The sequence below is a fragment of the Sardina pilchardus genome, chromosome 3 (assembly GCF_963854185.1).
Source record: "Sardina pilchardus chromosome 3, fSarPil1.1, whole genome shotgun sequence".
Taxonomy (NCBI): domain Eukaryota; kingdom Metazoa; phylum Chordata; class Actinopteri; order Clupeiformes; family Clupeidae; genus Sardina; species Sardina pilchardus.
Window position 1 is genome coordinate 16,260,184 of NC_084996.1, and position 18,925 is coordinate 16,279,108.

The 18,925-nt window shown below is 44.1% G+C and overlaps 1 protein-coding gene across 3 annotated transcripts in view; it reads left to right on the forward strand.

Annotated features, from left to right (window-relative positions):
* The first annotated feature begins 4,105 nt into the window (after nt 1-4,105).
* Nucleotides 4,106-18,925, forward strand: part of cep112 (centrosomal protein 112) — a 110,476-nt gene continuing 95,656 nt past the window's right edge. For all 3 annotated transcript variants that reach the window (XM_062532117.1, XM_062532120.1, XM_062532119.1), the window contains exons 1-7: nt 4,106-4,136; nt 4,906-5,011; nt 5,303-5,493; nt 5,770-5,924; nt 12,141-12,225; nt 13,703-13,780; nt 17,715-17,762. In XM_062532117.1, the coding sequence (XP_062388101.1) occupies nt 4,912-5,011; nt 5,303-5,493; nt 5,770-5,924; nt 12,141-12,225; nt 13,703-13,780; nt 17,715-17,762 (657 nt within the window). In that variant the 5' untranslated portion in view covers nt 4,106-4,136; nt 4,906-4,911. The remainder of the gene's footprint in view (nt 4,137-4,905; nt 5,012-5,302; nt 5,494-5,769; nt 5,925-12,140; nt 12,226-13,702; nt 13,781-17,714; nt 17,763-18,925) is intronic.

Here is an 18,925-nt window from a genome sequence, read left to right on the forward strand (position 1 = left end):
GCCTACTTTGCTAAAAAATATATTTAATATTTCTGATAATGGCATAGTCTCCCCACCCAGTTAGGCTAATAAAGAAATTATATATATTTTTAAAAAACACAAATGCTTGATCAAAGGCCCGGCCCGGCCCGGCCCGAGGATAGTGGCGGGAAATATCGGCCCGACCCGGCCCGCGGGTCGGGTCGGGCTCGGGCAGAGAATCTAACCTCTACTACAGATGGGGGACACACGATTTAGCACAGTGTACCTCACACTGAAGTCAGTGCAGGACATCTACACAGAGCTACGGGAGAAGCTGGAGACCCGCGGTGAGCTTGAGCGCATCGAAAATATTGCACCTGACTCATTGAGCTTTCTGGTCACTTTTTTGGAGCCATTCTATGAAGCCCAGAGAGAGTTGGAGGGTGACAAATACCCAACGATAAACCTGGTCTGCCTCTGGGTTGAGAGGCTGAAGAGACATTGTCGGCCCTCTCCCATCGACTCTCCGCAGCAAGCTTTTGTGCGCCAAAGGCATGCCGTGTTCATTGTGGACAAAATTCAGGTGAACATGCTTCACAAAGTTGCTCTTCTTCTCTGGCCCAAATTCAGTCAATTGAGGATGATGTCTCCTGAAGAGATAGCTGAAGTTCATGCTAACGTTCGTACCCTACTCTTGACTGTGGAAGATGCTGCAGCAGCTGCAACGAGCAGTACTGGCTTCACACCACCAACAGCAAGGCCCAGGACAGACTCCAACTTTGCCGAGTGGGAGAATCAAGAAGACGACGAACCAGCTGAGGATGAAGTGGCCATGTACATTTCACAGAGGCATGCCATGGATAATGAGGGGGATCTACTAAAATGGTGGAAAGTTAACGGGTTGGTGTACCCAAAACTTAGCCTGATTACCATCGACTTTCAAAGGCTCTGCGAGACTTTAGTCTGACCAACAGCCTGTGCTAACACGGTTTCTTGCCAGCGCTGGTTGACCCGCCTCCTTTAAGTGCCTCGGTTTGCTACTGGTAGATGTCAGAAGGCGGATTGCCGAGTTTAAACCAATAACAACACTCTTTCCGCTGCCTTGAACACGCCTCTACCCAGAGCCGTTGGAGCTGCTCAAAGTTGATTGGTTCTCGACCAAAGGGGGCAGTTCCGCAGATTTTGGGAACTCAGAAATCCTTCTCAATGAGCAGTTGACCAGACCAGCAGCAAAAGCCTGAAGGCGTTGCGTCACTGGGAGGGCGTGCCAGGCTACCCAAAACTAGCCAGACTGGCAAGATCCGTCCTCTGCATTCCAGCAAGCAGCAGCAGCAGTGAGCGGGTGTTCAGCGCAGCTGGCCGAACGATAGAGCAGAGGAGGACCGCTCTGAAACCAGCAACTGTGGACGCAATATTGTTCTTGCATGACAACATGTAGAACCATGTAAGTATAGCTTTGTGATTAGTATGCTATTATATAATGGTTACATTTACGTAGCAGGCAGCATAGCCCTGGCCTAATCAATTACCCACACTTCATCTCATTACACAGGCGGCTACCATCAGAACTGACGGGCCCGTCAACCTGAAGTGATTGAACCTGCCCTAATCCAACGTTACCTTGTTCATTTTGAATGTGTTCATTTTTTTTGTATTGGAGTTTTTTTTAGCCGCATGAAGCAGCGTTTTTGCACAAGCCTACGTTTTTAGGCTATAATAGGCTAGGCTTTACAATTATTTATTTTATTTAAAAACATTCTTTATTCTAAAACCTTGTTGAATTACCTTGCCATCCTAAGTTAATTATTGTTCATGTTCTGTGTTCATCATTGTATACGTTTTTTTTTTCATGTTTCTTCATTCGGATCCATTTGTGATCGATGTCAGAATAAACAAACAACGAAGTTTACATGCTTAGTCCTTGTTTTATTATTCATTAAGATAGGCCTAATTCAGATTTATGTAGTTCAAACAACTCGTAATTGTAGTTGAGAACGTCAGTTATAAGGCTCACGCATTTAAAAAAGTGTCGGGTTTAAATCGGGCTCGGGCTCATAATTACAGTTAATATGTCGGGCCGGGCCGGGCTCGGACACAACGTGCACGGGCTCGGGCCGGTTCGGGCTTGATTTTTTGGGCCCGATCTAAGCTCTAAGCGGGATCTCTTGTTAGACATTCTCTGACAGGATGCCTTCATTGAAAAGCACAGGCAAGTGTCACTCGTCATACTCGCAGGGACGCAGTAATGGCGATATTCAAGATGGCAGCGCCCATAAAGTTTGCGCTGGATTAGTGTATAACGAGGAATATCATCCTTTGGAAATGTATCTTAATGTTTTTAGGACCTTTAAGGACATCAGTTTTCTTTGTGAATGAATAATGCATCGTAAATAAATAAATGTTTTCCTTAAGTGGTCATATATTGGAATTCCTTTTTTTTTTTTTTTTTTTTCTAAATGCCTTTATTGCCTGAATCCAGGACACACCCTGCACCCTGATGTCCTCTTGGCCTTTGAAATTAAAATAGCCCCACATCATCACATTCCGCCGAATGAGTGTCATTTGCTAGTTGAAAACCTCCAAAAATAAACTTATTTTTTTAAGATGTTTTTTTTTCACAGAATCTATCAACACACAAATGAAAGTATTAAAAAAATGTGTTGGTCAAACTCAAGGGACTATTTTAATTTTTTGTAGGCTTTCAGTGCTATTATTCGAGTTTTTTGCAGAAAATATGCAAACAAATTAAGTATGGACACCTGATGTCTATTCTAACTTCATGAGGACATTGAACACATACTAATGCTTTGATATCACTCAATATTTTTTGATGTTATTGGTTTCTTTAAAAAATAATTTCGGTAACATGAATGAGATTTTAGATTGACCCGAGTCTCTCAGAGGTACAATTTCATAAGATATTCAAGAAATGAAAATGAAAGAACATACTTTTGGCCTTCCTTTGGCCTTTAGAAGGCTTAATGATCTAATTTTCAACTAAATATGTGATTTGTCGAATACTCCAATGTTTTTAGGAGGGAAAATATGTTGGGGTAACAGGAATGAGTCAAAACCTGGGGACGCACCTATAATTAGTATTTTAAGTAAGAATATATACATTTGTTATGAAAATGATATGTTAGACACATAGTTGGGACATAGATGTACATAAGAATAAAAAGAAAAGAAGATTTCAGAGTGATTTTAGGAATAATATTTCATGGTGAAATGTAGATTTTAGCATTGGGGACAGCACAAAAAGGCTGATTTTCAGTGTTTTAGGGTGTTTTTGTCCTATGTTCTGAACAATGTACCTGGAATTTTGACCTCGTTAGTATGCAGTGAGCATTAGTTAACAATAAAAAGTGGCTTTGGGGTAAAAAATTCTGTGTTAAAATGTACATAATCCCCTGGGGACAGAAATGGCATTCATTCGACGGAATGACCTACAGTAGGTTTTATTTCAGTTAGCCAGTTTGTCATGCAGTTTTATTCTTGATGGAGGCAGCCTGAAGACCCTACCTTCATACTTGGTAAAAAGTACATGGAGACTGGAGGAAAATGATACACTACTGCTACTGTGCTTTTCTTGCTTTTGCATGAGCCCATTGACAATGAAACCGAATAGGCTAACTGAAATAAAAACCATGCCAATTATATTATTATTATCATGGATTATATGCAGCAACTGACGTTTTACTCTGCATTACTCTTATGTCTATAAGATGCATGTTTGTAATCCACCTCCGCCTTCTCCAACATTCATTACCCATTTTTCAGTACTTGTCCTCCCACCAGATGCAGGCAGTATTGCAGAAACGCTTGCTCATTTCTATGAAAGTGTCATGCAGTTTTATACCTATTTATCCCTTAACAGTTTGCAAACTAAATGGCAAAGTAAGTTAGTGCATATCCAAATCAAACTGATTATAAAATTGCTAGCAAACATAGACTGTAAAAAAAATAGCTAACAACCTTCTTTTTTTCTTTCTGCACGAGGGGAGACTGTAAAAAAATAGCTAACAATCTTCATTTTTCTTTCTGCACGAGGGGAGGCTAGTTGCTATGACAACAGAAGCGCTTTCCGGAAAACGGAAATGACGCATATGTGCTGTCTGGGAAGTCTGAAGTTTGAACGGTTTTGTGATTGCAAACAAGAAGTTTCTCAGTTGTTGGTAAGTGAAGTCCTTGTGTTCTCTCATGCAATTGGCTAGTTGCTCGTTTTCTGTCATCATTTTACATGTAAGAACTCAATATATGCCTCGCTTAATTTGCGTCGTGATTGCGATTTAGAGATATGTTTACTATAACTGTCAAAGAGACTGTCAAACATGCCAAGAAGTAGTAGTAGTAGCGGACTGGCTAGTTGCAGCTAGCCAGCTAACGTCAAATCAGTGTTTAGCTGTGATTGATTTCTCCTTTTCTGTTAACGTTGCAATGTATTACTTTTGTTCAGCGAATCTTTTTTGAGAACGAACGAATTGGTTAGAAAATGATCAGTAACGTTATATAGCGTTGATTTTCCAAATGCGCTCATACCTTGAGACAGACTTAGTATGTTGAATTACTTGACATATCGTTAACAGTAGACAAGTTGGTTACCATTAGCAATTAATTAACTAAGTAAATAGCTATGCTGTAACCCTAAACACGTATTTAACGCCTTGATCTCTCTGCTGTTGCATATCACAACTGATCACAACATCAGTCCTATGTGCAGTAACATATGGATGCTAATATTCCAGTGAACATGCACTGGAAAAGGATGTGGATGGCCATTCCAATATGTTAATTGGAGAGAATGGATAGCAAAACAGAAGAGCCTTAGAACTATATTGATATACTTATATTAAACAAAACCAACACGGGTAGTGAGTGATTATGTCATTTTAAGCATACCCCAGTGCAAGCAGATTGATTTATTTTTGACTCTTGTCTGTTAAGGCCACCATGAGTAAGCAGGAAGAAACCTTGGAGAAGCTGGACTCGGATTTTGATCATTACCTTGTTGATATGAAGCCATATGTCCTGAAACTTTCTAATCGATCAGGTGAAGTTGCACACTTTACATTTCTATAAGGCATCCAACTATGCTGTGGATGTTGAAAGTGTGTTGTTCTGCTTTAACAGTAGTAATGTAATCAGTCGTCTAAGTTAAGACTGACATGTATCCATATGTGTTGACTAATACTGTAATTACATGCGTTATTTTCAAAATTGTATGTATGACATTTTTTCCCCACTCAGACTAGAACAGGATGACTGTAACTTTTATTATTTTAATTAATTGATATGTTTACGTTTTTTTTTTCATGTGATTTGCCCATCATACCGCTTTCAGAACGCCAGCGATGTGCACTGTGGATTAAGAAGCTGTGTGATCCTGTGGCTTGTGGGTCGGGACTGATGGGAAGGAAGAATCGCAACATGTACGCGCGACTTCTGCTGCACATGCTCAGAGGGGGTGTTCTGGAGGGACCCTTTACACAGAAACCTGACGGTGGCAGCCTGAAGACACTACCCACATACTTGGTAAAAAGCTCCTTAGCATCTGTCATACATGGAGACTGTGGAGGAAATTGATACACTACTGCAACTTTCTTTCATTTGCAAATAGAACTGATGTTTACAGATGCAGCAGTCTGCTCTGAATGTCCACATTTTGAAGTTCATCCGTGCTTCTCCAGCGTTTCTCCAACTCGTTCTTTTTGGTTGTGGATTAAAGGTTTTGTGTGTTACTAAATGTTGGCTAGAATTGAACACTGAGGTGAGTTGAGTAAGTCTGTCCTCCCTCTGCTTTCATTTCAGTCCATTTACTTCGATGAGCCACTGTTCGGTAGAACCCAGGAAGAGAGTCCTGCAGCCGTGCCTGACTGGGTGTCCGGTGAGTTGGGTCAGGCAGAAGACACGTGGACCAGCTTACTTAAGGACAGCTCACCCATAGCTCATCCTGGCACCTACAGGTACTGTGTTCTCACTCCCTAATGTGTATGTATGTATATGACTGAACCCTTTGGTTTAATTAGTTTGTATGGATCACTTGCCACACTCAAGCTACCGGTACATGGCTTTTAGTACTGGTTTAATGTCTTTACACCTTGAAGAAATCATAAGCTGAAATGAGTGAGGCCTCAATACTAAAAGTAAATGACATTTTGCAGACCAAGTGTCAAACAAATTCACTGTTGGTCTGACCATTTGGATTGTGCATTGCAAGATTGTTTTGATTACATTAACTGGAGGATGATCCATAAATCCATGATGCAGCCAATGGTGACACTGATGAGCATACCAAGGCAGTGAGAGGTGTAAAGCTACACACACAGTACATACGTTCCAAACTAGGTTCAAAACAGATGTGTACCGAATGCAGTCACTAAACAGTAATCAACAGTAAGCTCTTTTGGACCATGTTTCAAAGTTGAGCTCCCACAGAAACATATTTAGTGATGAACCATATGACAGTTTAGTTAATTTGTGGCAAAAAAAAGTGGCCCAACGGTTATACAAACAGAAGATCGAGTCACAGCTGAGTGGAAGTGATGTGCATAGTATGTGACGGGCTACGCACAATTTTCAGATTTTGAAGAGAGATCAAACTGTGTGGATAACATCACTGACTACGTCAGCACAACACTAACATTAATGATTGCACTCTTATTTATTTATTGCTGCAAGAGGATCAGAAACACATGATTTTTACTCTCCTTATAAGAGATGGAACAAAATATCGATACAGCAATACATTGTATAATGTTATGGATACACTCTGACCAAATATTGATATTTTTACCAAAATATTCAGTTGTACAATTCATCTTCTAAATGAACTCTTTCAACAATTTGCCAGAACTACTGTTTCATGCATACTGTTAACATAAGCATAAACAGTGAAACTTGAAAAAAGATATTCATTTTTGTTTAATTTTGTAGCGACATTTAGCTAAAACTTTGCACTTTGTACACTGTTTCAAATCCCTTATGCAGCTTTTTTACCTTCATTAAACACAGATATCATGATGTATCGTAGAACAGTACTGCAGAATTTGATATCATTGTTGTTTTATATTGTTCTTACTATGTTGTTATTACAGTATCAATTTTATCAGACTACTACTGCCATTCCCATCCCTACTTATATGCATGAAGTGTAACAAAAAATAATCTTGAATCTTGAATGTCTGGACTCAGCCTTTTGGTCTTTTTTTCTCAATAGCTGGTGCGGCATACAGCAAAATGTCCTAGTGTGCTAGATTAAGACTAGGACTAGGACAAGCACAGGCTCCATTAACTGTTTGCATCCGCATTTTAATGTGGATTTGAAGAAGATATCCTGACTTGAAGCGCTTGAAATTCACATAATTCTTCAAATGTAAATACAAATTTGATATACTTGAGGCGGTTGGATGAATGCATTATTTGTATGTGGTGTAATGTGACTGAAGTTGGCAGAAAGGACGTATTAATTAGCATAAACTAGCATTGATGCAATTTCATTATGTTCCTGTAAACGTTGCCCTGGCAACTTTACGTTTTGATCCCACAGCTGTTGACAACTCCTCCCTTGATTAAGAGAATGTCCATTTTTAATTTGCATAATAGAGCAGATGGAAATACAGGCAAATGCGCATTTTCGTTAGCTGAATGTTCATTAGTAATTGAGATGATTGCAAACCCAACTGTTGTCACAGGGGTTCATGAAGTGCGTGCCTCTCACAACAGAGTTATTTGTTATATTACTGTCCTAACAATAGAGTCATTCTAAGGAAATGTTGAAAATGACAATACTTCTCCTATAGAATATTTTCTACACCTTTTACACTTAAACCATGCACATCATTGCAAAATAGGATGCATTAAATGTAGACTGTTTGCTGTAGGTAAATTAGCACAGTCAAACCAATGTTCCACAAGAGCCTAACATAGCAGTGCATTGTTTGGATGTTTTGGTTCATGACTGTTTTGTAACGAGCACAGTGTTGTGTTTGGGATTTTATGATGTTCCTACTTTAGTGCACACACGCCTCACCCAGTCCCCACATACAGCAAAGAAAGACGTGTTGAGCTGGTTTGCCTCTTGCAGGTGCTGAACTGAACAGAACAGCTTGTTTGCTTAGGGGATTTGCAATAACATCATTGGCGTGGCATTTTTTCTCCTTGTTTTATGATCCTGAAACAGAGTCTGATTAAATTCCATCTCGGTGTGTAATCTCTCCTCTGACTGATCATCTCTGTGATAATCTGTCAGAAGTGCTCAACAATGCTCCAAGCCCCATAATTAATTCTCACTCTAGTCACTGAGCAGAATGAAGTGAGATTCAATTTATCTATGATGAAATCACTTTTTCATTCAGGGCTGGGAATTCAGTTTTATCTCCTGGCCACTAGATGGTGTCTGTGGACTCTACGTATTCCTCACAAGTTCATGGAGTTCCCAAGTGTATCTTTCCCAGCTTGTTATAGGAGTTTAGCCATTATTTCAGTCTATACAAGATTTGCATTGATATTCATTTTAAATGGATTTGAACTTTACCTAACAGTTGCATAACAATGCATAAGGATGCAAGTGCTGATGCTAACAGTTGCACTGGTGCACAGTTGTGCTGTTTGATGACATGAAGTATGTGCAATGTAAAGAGAAAGCCAATAATATAACAGTAAATCACTACCGACGGGTGGAGAACACCCAAGAAGAAAATGTGTGAGGCAGCATTAACAGGTCTGTTTAGACAGGGCAGGAGGATCCTTGCTTTGGTTTTAGCTCCAATTGGGCTCAGCAGCACCCTTCTGTTTGAAGTCATGCAGATGTGTTGCAGTTGGTAGGTTTACCCAAAATGGGTAAGTTAGATATGATTTATCCCCCATTTATTATTCCCCCAGTACTGGGGAAACAGCCATCCTGCTGTACATTTATGTGTAAATGCATTTGTAAATGTGTGCATATGTTCAGTAGATTGACGTCACTGTAACTGATTCAGTTTTACATGACACCACAAACACCAGCACAAGGCATAGGCCGCCATATACTTGAAATCACACTTTAAATTGCTTTTCCTTAACGGCGTCAAATTATGAGAGCATCTTTTAAAACCTCAACTATGCTTTCTCATTTTGCTCTTGGAGACGGGCAATCCCTATTCGCTCGCAGGCTGGCTCTCCTTTTAATAACGTTCCTTTGACGGGAGATAAAAGCATTCCTCGCAACCCACTCAGTTTCAGTGCTCCGGGCCAACAATCACAGAATGCTCTGGGCAGCCGCCGCGCTGCGAGTCGGACCGAGCGCGCTCCCTGTGCACCTCATCTCGCCCGCCGTTGTGTGAAACACACTGGGGAGTGTCTCTCTGTGTGCCACGGAGTGGACCACCAAGATGGTATTTGATACTCAGCAGAGCCAACGGAATGGAATTTGTGGAATTGCAAGCCTATGCTGAAAGTGCACCAGAATAGTCCATAGTCTGTGCTTTTCTTGTGTCTATGAATATGAAGTAGTCTCCAACGTTTCTTGCAAATGATCAAACTGTGAGAAGTAATTTGAAAGGGGGGGGGGGGGGGGGGACGACAAGGCACTTATGTTGTAAACAGGGATTTTTATTTCTCTTGTATACAGGGCTTTGGGAGTTCTGGATATGTCCACCAGATGGCGTGCTTCTCATAGTTTGCTTGTGTGTGGTTTTAGGCATTTGTGTGTTTGGTGGAGCATACTGCTCTCCTCTGGAATGTGGTCCGTCTCTTCATCAACCCTGTGTTCCTGTCCAAAAAAGTGTAGACAGTGATCCAATGTTCTGATTAACATGGTTGTGTGGATATATGTGTGTGCGTGTGTGTGTTTGTGTGTGAGTGTGAGAAAGAGAGAGGCAGAGACAGAGGAGAGAGAACACACACACATGTGCTCACTGTGCTCAGGTTGAAAAAGAAGCTACGTGCACGCTCCCAGGTACTCATTTGCCGCTGATGGACTAGCCCTAATTGTGTATGGCTGTTGTGACAGGCTTGTTGTTAGCTTTGGCCGAGGAGAGAGGCAGAGAGAACAGCTTGTGTGGATCACGCGGTCGGGCTATTGATCAAGGGTGATGTGTTTACAGTGTGTTCCTAAGTATTTAAGTAAGACAACAAAACTCCTCATCACCATTCCTCTTTCCTCCGTTAAAGAACATGTCAGTATTAATATGGGCCATGTGGCAGTAGTTACAGTATGTCCCCTTTGCTTCTCCAGGGATGTATCACAAAATGACTCCTTATTATTTATGGTGTGCCATATGAACTGAACACTACTTCTCAACATAGAAGATGCCGAGAGACCTCTCTCTCTCTGCTGCTCTTCTGCCCTTTGCCAGTCTGTTAGTGGGCTCTTGTTGTGATGATGAGGGACTTACATTAATGCAGCATATACTTGTATTGATATGTGTTATGATGTTAGATAGCATATTACCATTATTATATGCTATGTTGTTATTGCAATGTTGTCGCCGCAAAGATATGCGCACATGTGTGTATCCATCAACATGCTCAGCGAACATCTGAGACGTAAAATTACACTTTATCTGTGTCATTGCACTGTTTGTAAAGACTAGAGGAAGGATGAAATCCAGATAATCCGTGCCTTATGGTTAAAGTCTTAAGGAGCAGCTATGGGAATTTGGCTGTGCAAAGACCTCAGGTGCAGGCATGGGAATTTGGCACAGCCCAGTGTTTTGGGTGCAGGTGTGCAGGTTTTTTTGGCTGTTAGAGCACGGTTAGAGCTCTTCCTGAAACAAGGTAGCTCCGAACATGATCTACGGAACGTGTGCGGCAGTCAAATGACCGAGGCCTGTGTCTGTTTTGTTCAAGCGGTGGGGAGGCTTTCATTTCAAGGTTGGCGAGAGCTTTGAAGTGTCTGCAAAAAGCAGCAGCCCTGTGTTTATGAGCTAGCCTGGAGTGCTCTCTACTGCCTCAGTGCCTCTCTGTGTGCCCTGAATATGATCACCTCCACCAACAACAAAAAATTATATATCTCTCTCCTCTCTCTCCCTCACACACACACACGTTTTCCAAGGGTCTCCTTGATCGCTGTTCTTGCATGTTAAATGCACTCCACAGCACTCCGAGGTGCTAATAGGTGTGAGGTAGAGGGGGCTGTTGCTGCCTCTGTCGCTGTTGCCCTCCTCCTGCAAGACTCGTGATGAGCGGCTGTGTTACGGGGAGCCATATTCTCAACACTGTCCTGAGGTGGTCTCCCCTCCGCTCCCCTCTGCTCCTCACGTCACTTCTCCCGGCGCACACGTCCCCCCCACGCACCCCCCCACACCCCTCGCCGAGGATTATTTTAATTAGGCCAAATTAGCGTTAAGCATACGTAATTAGCTCAAGAACACATTCCCTAATTAGTCGCTGAAAACAAATTAGCCATGCCTGTCGGAAAAAGAGCCGCCGCGGCGATGTCAAAAGAGTATTAGTGTCAAGTTATCATCGGTGGCCGCACTGTGGCTGTCAAACGTGGGATTAACTTGTATTTCAAAGTGCTGGGAACAGGGGTTGGGAGAGAGGAGAGGAGAGGAGGAGGAGGGGGGGGGGGTGCAAAAGAAGTTGTGTCTCTTAATTAATGGGACTGAACGCACTGTGTGAACTTGGCCAAGAAAGTAAGCGGCCTTTAGCACTGGCAAGCCTGCGACGGTGTGGAGTTTGTCAGAATCAAGTGGCCCTCTTGATTAGAGGAGACGTAAATGACTGTACTTCAGCGCTCATGACACCAAACAGCGTCCTGTTGCAAGCAGTGATGTGCTTTGTGTGTGTATGTGTGTCTCTGTGTGCATGCATATGTGTGTGTGTGTGTGTGTGTCAGAGACCGTAACAGTTAGCTGAGAAGTGTCAAACAACATCAAAGCCCAAGTTGAGAAAGGCACAAAGGCTCAATAAGTCCTCCATTGGTGCGGAGCAGGTTATGCAATTCGCCGAGGGCCCAGGCGACATACCTTTAAACAAGCCAGTGATAATGCTGTAGTAACCTTGAAGTCTTTGTTTGTGCCCGCTTTTCCCCTTTGAAGTGGGATTTAAAAAAAAAAAAAAAATGGATGCCAGTGTTTTGGAGAAGGCGAAAAAAAGAAAGTTGAGTATCTTATCTGCCGCCCACCATTGTTGTGGGGGCCACCTGAGAGGGGATTCCTGACGTGTCTTGACGGATCAGTCTTTTCCCCTTTCGACAGGAGGACGCTGGGATATGACAAGTCTCCCTCCCGGCCGCTGGCCTCCAGCCCGCTGAAGCTCGCCGGCCGAGACGACAGCAACACGGTGAGAACGGACAGGCTGGCCCCTGGTGCATCGGTCATCTCCGCATCACAACGCTCTGTCATGTCAATACACAGAAGACTCAGAGAAACATACAGTAGCTATGTAGCTTAGCTGATTGGTTTGCTGAATTTGCATTTGCAGTGTTACGCTGTCGGTCAAAAGTTTGGGGTCCTTTTCACTCCATTATAGACAGATTCAGACAGAGATCAGTTGCATCGTTTTTCGATCCTGGCAGAAGTTTTCAGATTACATTATGTGCTTCTATTAATTGCAAAAGGGTTCTCCAATGTATTCTCAGTTAGCCTTTTAAAATGATATCAGATTAGTGAACAGAATGTGCCTTTGGGACATTGGATGAATGGTTGCCATTTCTTTCTACAACAGTTATTTACAACATTAGTGATGAAAACAAGGACATACCAAAGTCACTCCAAACTTTTGAAAGGTAGTGTATGTCTGTGCTTTGCCTTGTTATACTTTGTAGCCATACCCAAATATACTGAAGTGCTACAGTCCACTCTTAATTATTTGATCCTGCTCGCTAAATGTGAGCTATCTTTGATGGTACGTACAGTGAAGGTATTTATCTGATTCGCTGATTGAGGTTACTAGGGAGGAGTAATACTCTCCACAGTGGAGAGAGGAGGGCTTGCTCACATCCTATCCCCATCCCCTGTTTCCTCTCCTCTCCTGGGCCAGGGCTGTCAAGATGTTCCTGGTTATATGGTTGCTCAAGATGTTTATGGTCTGCGAGACATTTATTGTACTCGGTGTGCTCTACCCAAACTGTGAGGCCAAGAGATAAAGCCCATCAGAAGCCACGTAGGAAGCGCTCTTGTGATCTCGGCTCGTCTCCTCTCGTCTGAAAGGGGGGCTCGCAGGGCCCCGCAACAAAAAGACAGCAGGGCAGGGAGAGAAACAACAAAGAGTCGGAGCATGTGACACACACTGTGGAATTCACCGCATGAAAGAGGGGCAGGCGGAAATGGTGTGGAACAGCCAAACATCTGGCACACAGCACGTGGAGGCCGAGGGGCCTCGAGCTGGAGAGAGAGAGAGCCTCTGTGTCTGGGTGTGCGAGCGTGCTCATGTCTGTGAATTGCATGTGCATGACATGCATGCCTCTATGTAATCTTGTTGGTGTGCCAGAGAGGAGGGAAGCTGCATGTGTCCATGGCATCAGCATGCAGCTCTGCAGCTCTGCAGACTTGCAATGCTGCACATGAAAACTTGAGACAGGAACCAGATGTGGAAATGCATAAAACACTCATTTACATAGAAATAAACGCCATGAATACATCTTAAAGTAGCATATCCCTCTACTAAAATATTTGGCCTATACTGTCAGTTTTTGTCTGCAGAATTATAGAAGCATTGGTATGACAGTTTGACCAGAATCAGAGTCCTACAGTTATGACTGGTATAGCTGCTGTCGGCTAGCCTCTGACCATGAGCTGGTTTTCTGACACCCCTGCAGGTGAACGGGATGGGCAGAGCGGCCCTGTCGGCGGATGACAGCGACCTGGAGGCGCGTCTGAACAGCTGGAACCTCGGGGTAATGTTCCCTCGTCCTGCCTCGTCTGCCCGTGCCAACCCACTGTAGGGCAAACAGCTGGGGCGAGCGATGCCTTATCAACCTGGGCCAAATCTCTGTTGTGATGCCATATAAAGAGAGGGGCCGGTGCCAAATCTGATGCGGTTCCACAAGAGTGTTCATACTTTTGCAGTCACGTGACCACCACGGATACCTGGCGGGCAAGAAACGCTGCTGGCGAATGACAGCTTGATAAGTAGTTTATTATTTAAAAAATAATAATAATAATGATTAAAAAAAACATAACCCCGGCTTATCCAGTTGCACAACAACTATCTGGCGAGTTGTTTCCACTTCAAAACACCAACTTTCGTGTAGTAAAACTGGCGATGTCCTGGCAAGATCTTTGATTACTGTACTGGGTTTCGTTGCTGGAGGATGATCTTCTTGCCAGCCAGCCAGTAGTTGTGACGTCACGTGCCAAGTATGAATTGCTAAACAGTGTGCCTCGCTTGACAGCGCTATGGCTGGTGAACTCTTGAGTTTGAGTCCCGTACTGCCGACGTGAGCGAGATATTGCGCTTGTGTCATTGGGCTGAGACTGGAGAGAGGCGGGTGACGTGCGAGGCTGAAGGTGGGCGCCGCTGTCTGTGGTAGTCTCAGGTCTACAGCACTGGATCCCTGCAGTGTGAGTGGGAGAGGGTTATCAAAACACCACGGACGCCATCTTTCTAAAGGCTGATCCCTACTTGAGCCTTTCCTGGAAAACCTAGAAGACCTCTTGCCATATGGTGCTCTCTTTTACTTTTTTTCTCTCTCTTTCTCTTTCTCTTCCTCTTCCTCTCTTTCCTCTCCTCTGTCCCTCTTTCTGTCTCTCTCTCTCTCCCTCTGTCATCCCTCCGTCATCTCGCCCTCTCTCCCTCTCTCCCTCTCCCTTCCCTGTGCTAATCGGCCTCTCCATCAGCACGAGGACGTGAGGCTCTGCACCTCTCCTCGCTCTGCGTCGTCTCTCTGATAAGAGCGGGCAGGGCCATCCTGGCACTGCCCCCACATCTTGTTTGTGTTACCCCCCCCTCCCCTCCCCCCTCCCCTTGCCCCCTCCGTGGCGGCCCGGGCGCTGGGGGAGAGACGGACGGGCAGGTCACGGTGAGAGAGCTTCTGGATGACAGTGGTCTCGTCCCCCGTCCCCCCCCCCCCCAGGCTCATATTTCATATGGAAGCCATTCCGCTGGGGGCGCGCGTGCTCCTCTGGGTCAAAGTGCACCGCCGTGGAAACCCTTCCCCTTTTCTGTTCCTCTTGACTTTGGTGGGCTCTGGTTTCACAGGACCAGGACAAATGGAAACAATATGATGGATGTTACGTCCTCTCTCTCTCTCTCTCTCCCTCTCTCCCTTTGTCTCTCTCTCTTGCTATTGCTCTCGGCTCAATTAAATTCAGTAGAGCTTTTCTGGCATGATATGAATATACTTTATATTGCCAAAGCATTTGTGAGTATTTGTAATTACACAGGTAGTTAATCCGTTTGGAATACAAAGGCAAGAAAGTAAAGGCCGAACATCATGCATCATACAGTTCTGCAACCGGCTGTGTGTGTATGGGAGAGTGTATGCAAGCATGTGTGTGAGTATGTGTGCATGACTGTGCGTGTGTGACTATGCATAAACATATCCTCCCTCCATATTATCTCTTTTTCTCTCTCTCTTCCTCTTTTTCTTTCTCTCTCTTTTCCAGTCTATCTACTCTCAAATGTTTTTCTAGCCTGGACTGTATTTTTTTAAGAAAATTTTGCTTTGGGTCAGCAAAAGAGTCAGTCACTGCCTAGTAACATGTTTGGTGTCTCATATCACGATGGATTCTACTGGCAGTGGAATGTCCATATACTGTAGCTCTGATCTTTGTGACATTGATCGTGCAACTGTTTGGCAAAAGGTTATGAAAATAGCAATAGGGTTGTATGATAAAAGGTAAAATACTCCACTTATACAGAAGTTTCAATGAACAGCCATACCAAGCCCTTAATGTCTTGGCCCAATCTGGCCTGAGCCTCCCTGCCAAAATCTCTTTGGGTCAATGTTGTTGGAAAAAGATATAGTTCAGAGTCAAATTTGATGTGATGGGAGCAGCTTTTAAGCAGTTCACATTCACACCACTCTCCTCCAGCTCTACTCGGCCGATTTGACACAGCCACAACTGATTGGCAAAGGCTCCAGATTCTTTTCAACCAAGGGCTTCCAGACTGTATTCCAGTGAAAAGTGAGATGAGATGTTGTCTGTTAATATTAATGTCTGTGCGTATTCGTTCTGTGCCTCTCCTCTGAAGGATTAATCCTGCCAGTAGACTCAGATTTTGGCCCTCAGAGGCTTCGCTTGCTTGGTGGTCTGCATCTTAAAGAATATTCTATTTCTTAACACAGAACCTTTGATATTTCCCCTATCCTTCCTGTATATATTTGCAAGTCACCCAGCGCTTGTGTAAAGTCAGAGACATGGTCTATGTAAAAGAGATTCTTCACTGCATGCCAACACAACATAATGTCCAAGGGGGTGTGTGTGTGTGTGGGGAGGGAGCATGTGAGTGAAAGACCTAGCAGCTACATCGAGGCTCTTCAGGATGTTTCCCAGTTTGTTTGTTATCCATTGTTTGCACTGTGATTCATTGCGTTCTGACATCTGCAGTATACACATGAACATTACCCTACACACACACTCAAACACAGACCGATAAATACATGTGTTCTGTGATGCTCTCAGTGTGTTTGTTGGTTCACCCATGACACGGTGAATGATATGGCTGAAATGGAGCCTGGCAGGCTGGTTTAGTCGCTCGCCTTTGCCAGGAGACCCAGCTCACAGGGTGGCACAGCGGCGGAGAAAGCTGACCCTTCCTTCCTTGCCGCAAGTGGCACTACAGCCACTGTGGCTAAGGGCCTGGCTGTGTTTACGTCTGCGAATGTGCCCCCCCTGTGTCAGAATGCCTGTCTGGGCATGCCCCGACCACTGTCCACCACCAACACCAGACCGCAACACATCCAGCACCCACATGTTGTGTGCAGTTTGCCTGCGGAGGGCTTCCATGGGCCAGGAAGCAGCTGCTGGGACTCTCCCGCAGAGTGGCCTGAAGATGGCGGTCGCTGGGGACAATAGAGGGGGGATTCATTTCAAACCAAGGGTGGCGTTTTAGTTGGGGAGCCAAGAGCGTTTCGACTTAAAGAAGTGATATTGTGCCAGTTAAACGGAGGGTAGGATGGCAGCGTATTATGTATAAGCACAGTACAAATGGAGGCATTATCAGGCTTTTATTACTAATCCATGTCTTTAGTTAAACGATTTTCCACATACAGTATGTCTGTTAAGCGTGACCATAGAGTCCACCAAATTAGAAGACCGTTTACACACCTCTTTCTTTCAAGTTCCTTTTTTTAACCCCAATGTAATCAAAGGGGAGAGACCTCTGGCCGTTTGAAGTCAGCCGCTGTATACGTTTACCCTACCCAGCCGACAAACGCACTGGATTGCTTACAGATTATGGGTTTTGTTGACAAAAAGCAAACTCAGGAAAAGAGAGAGAGAGAGAGAGAGAAACCGAAAGAAAGAGAAGCAAGCTTGGGAGAAGTGGAGGAGGAAGAAAGAGAAGGGAGCGGAAATGGTTTGGCCGCACACACAATGCCTTGAAGTGGCCTGAGGTAGTCTTCCTCTTTGTAAACAAGTCCAGGAGTTTAGGAACAGAGTGCCCGTTTTAAGCTGCGAGCGTTTGATGTTCCCCTTACATTGTTTATGACAAACAGACTGGAGGTTGGCGGGGGGAGGAGGTGGGGTGTTGACGTTGACGGAGGTGGGAGGGATGGAGGGGTCGGGGGCTCGTGCCAAGTGAGGAGGAGGAGGAGTGGAGGAAGCAGCTTGTTTTGCGTTGTTTTATTCATCCTTGTCTTTTCTTTTTTTTTTTTTTTTCAACAGATTGAAAACCCCAGGTACTTGCGTGAGAAACCCATCCCCCTGTCTCCGGTAAGTGCCAAGGCTCTCCCATCTGCCCCTTATGAACTGAGGAGGATGATGAAGAGGAGGAGAAGAGAGTTCTCTCTCTCTCTCCCTCTCTCTCTTTTCCTTTATGGTTTATCTTTCTGTTTTTAGCTCGTTTGGTTAACATCCACTCAGCAATTAATCACGTAACAATCATGAACAAACATTACACTTTATTACACTTTTTTAACCAGTTTAAATAATGCAGTCTATTTTCAATCATTTAGTCACTTGCAAAGGATTCTGCACTAACTCACTGCTTTCATTACTGCCAATTCGAGATCCCTCTGAAGTGTTCTATCTTTTGCCGAGCGTTGTAAACACATAGATGAGAAAAGCACTCTGTTCTGGCGAGTTCAAAGGTCCCTATCACAGCATCGCTCTCTATTTTTCCCTCTTTTAGATATTTATTTTTGGGCCTTGGAAAAAAAAAAAAAATCACACCAATCCCAAAGGGCACTTCTGGAGGGAAGAGAAACAGAGAGAGAGAGAGAGGGAGGGAGAGAGAAAGAGAAAGAGGGAAAGAAAAGTCATTGCAATGACAGCTTTTCCGTATGTGGGCTTAAGCTGAAAATCCCATTCATGGGATTCATGGCTCCCTTTGATGTCACCCCCCCCCCCCCCCCCGCCCCCCCCCCCTCCTCCTTCGCTCCTCTTGTACTGTTAAATATAAAACTGAGTCTGACCCGCCTTTAATAACCGTCGCCCTTTCGCTTCCCCTTTGGGAGCCACTTAGAGCCACTCTGAAAGAGTGCCACGGCTCTTTGACCCACAGAGTCGCTACGGTTTGCTGTGCCTTATAAACTCAGTGTTTTTGTTATGTCAAGAGTTGGGCCAAGGATGTTGGTGTGGCTTCAGAGAACGTTAGCAATGTCCCACAAGGTGCCATCTTTGCTTCAGAGCGTTTTGCTGACTCAAGCTTCCGCAGACTCATAGTTATGACAATAACTGTAGACTCGAAAGAAGCAATGTCTAAAATGGTTTACACTAATTCTATTTCTCATCAAGAGTCGCTCTCAATAAATGCTGGATAGTAATAGAGCGTTGTATGAAGTGTGCTATGCGCTAGGCTCTATGCTTGTGACTGGCGACAGCCCGGGGAGACACCACAGTCTCGTCCTCACCCTCGTCCTGTCCTGGTCACCTCA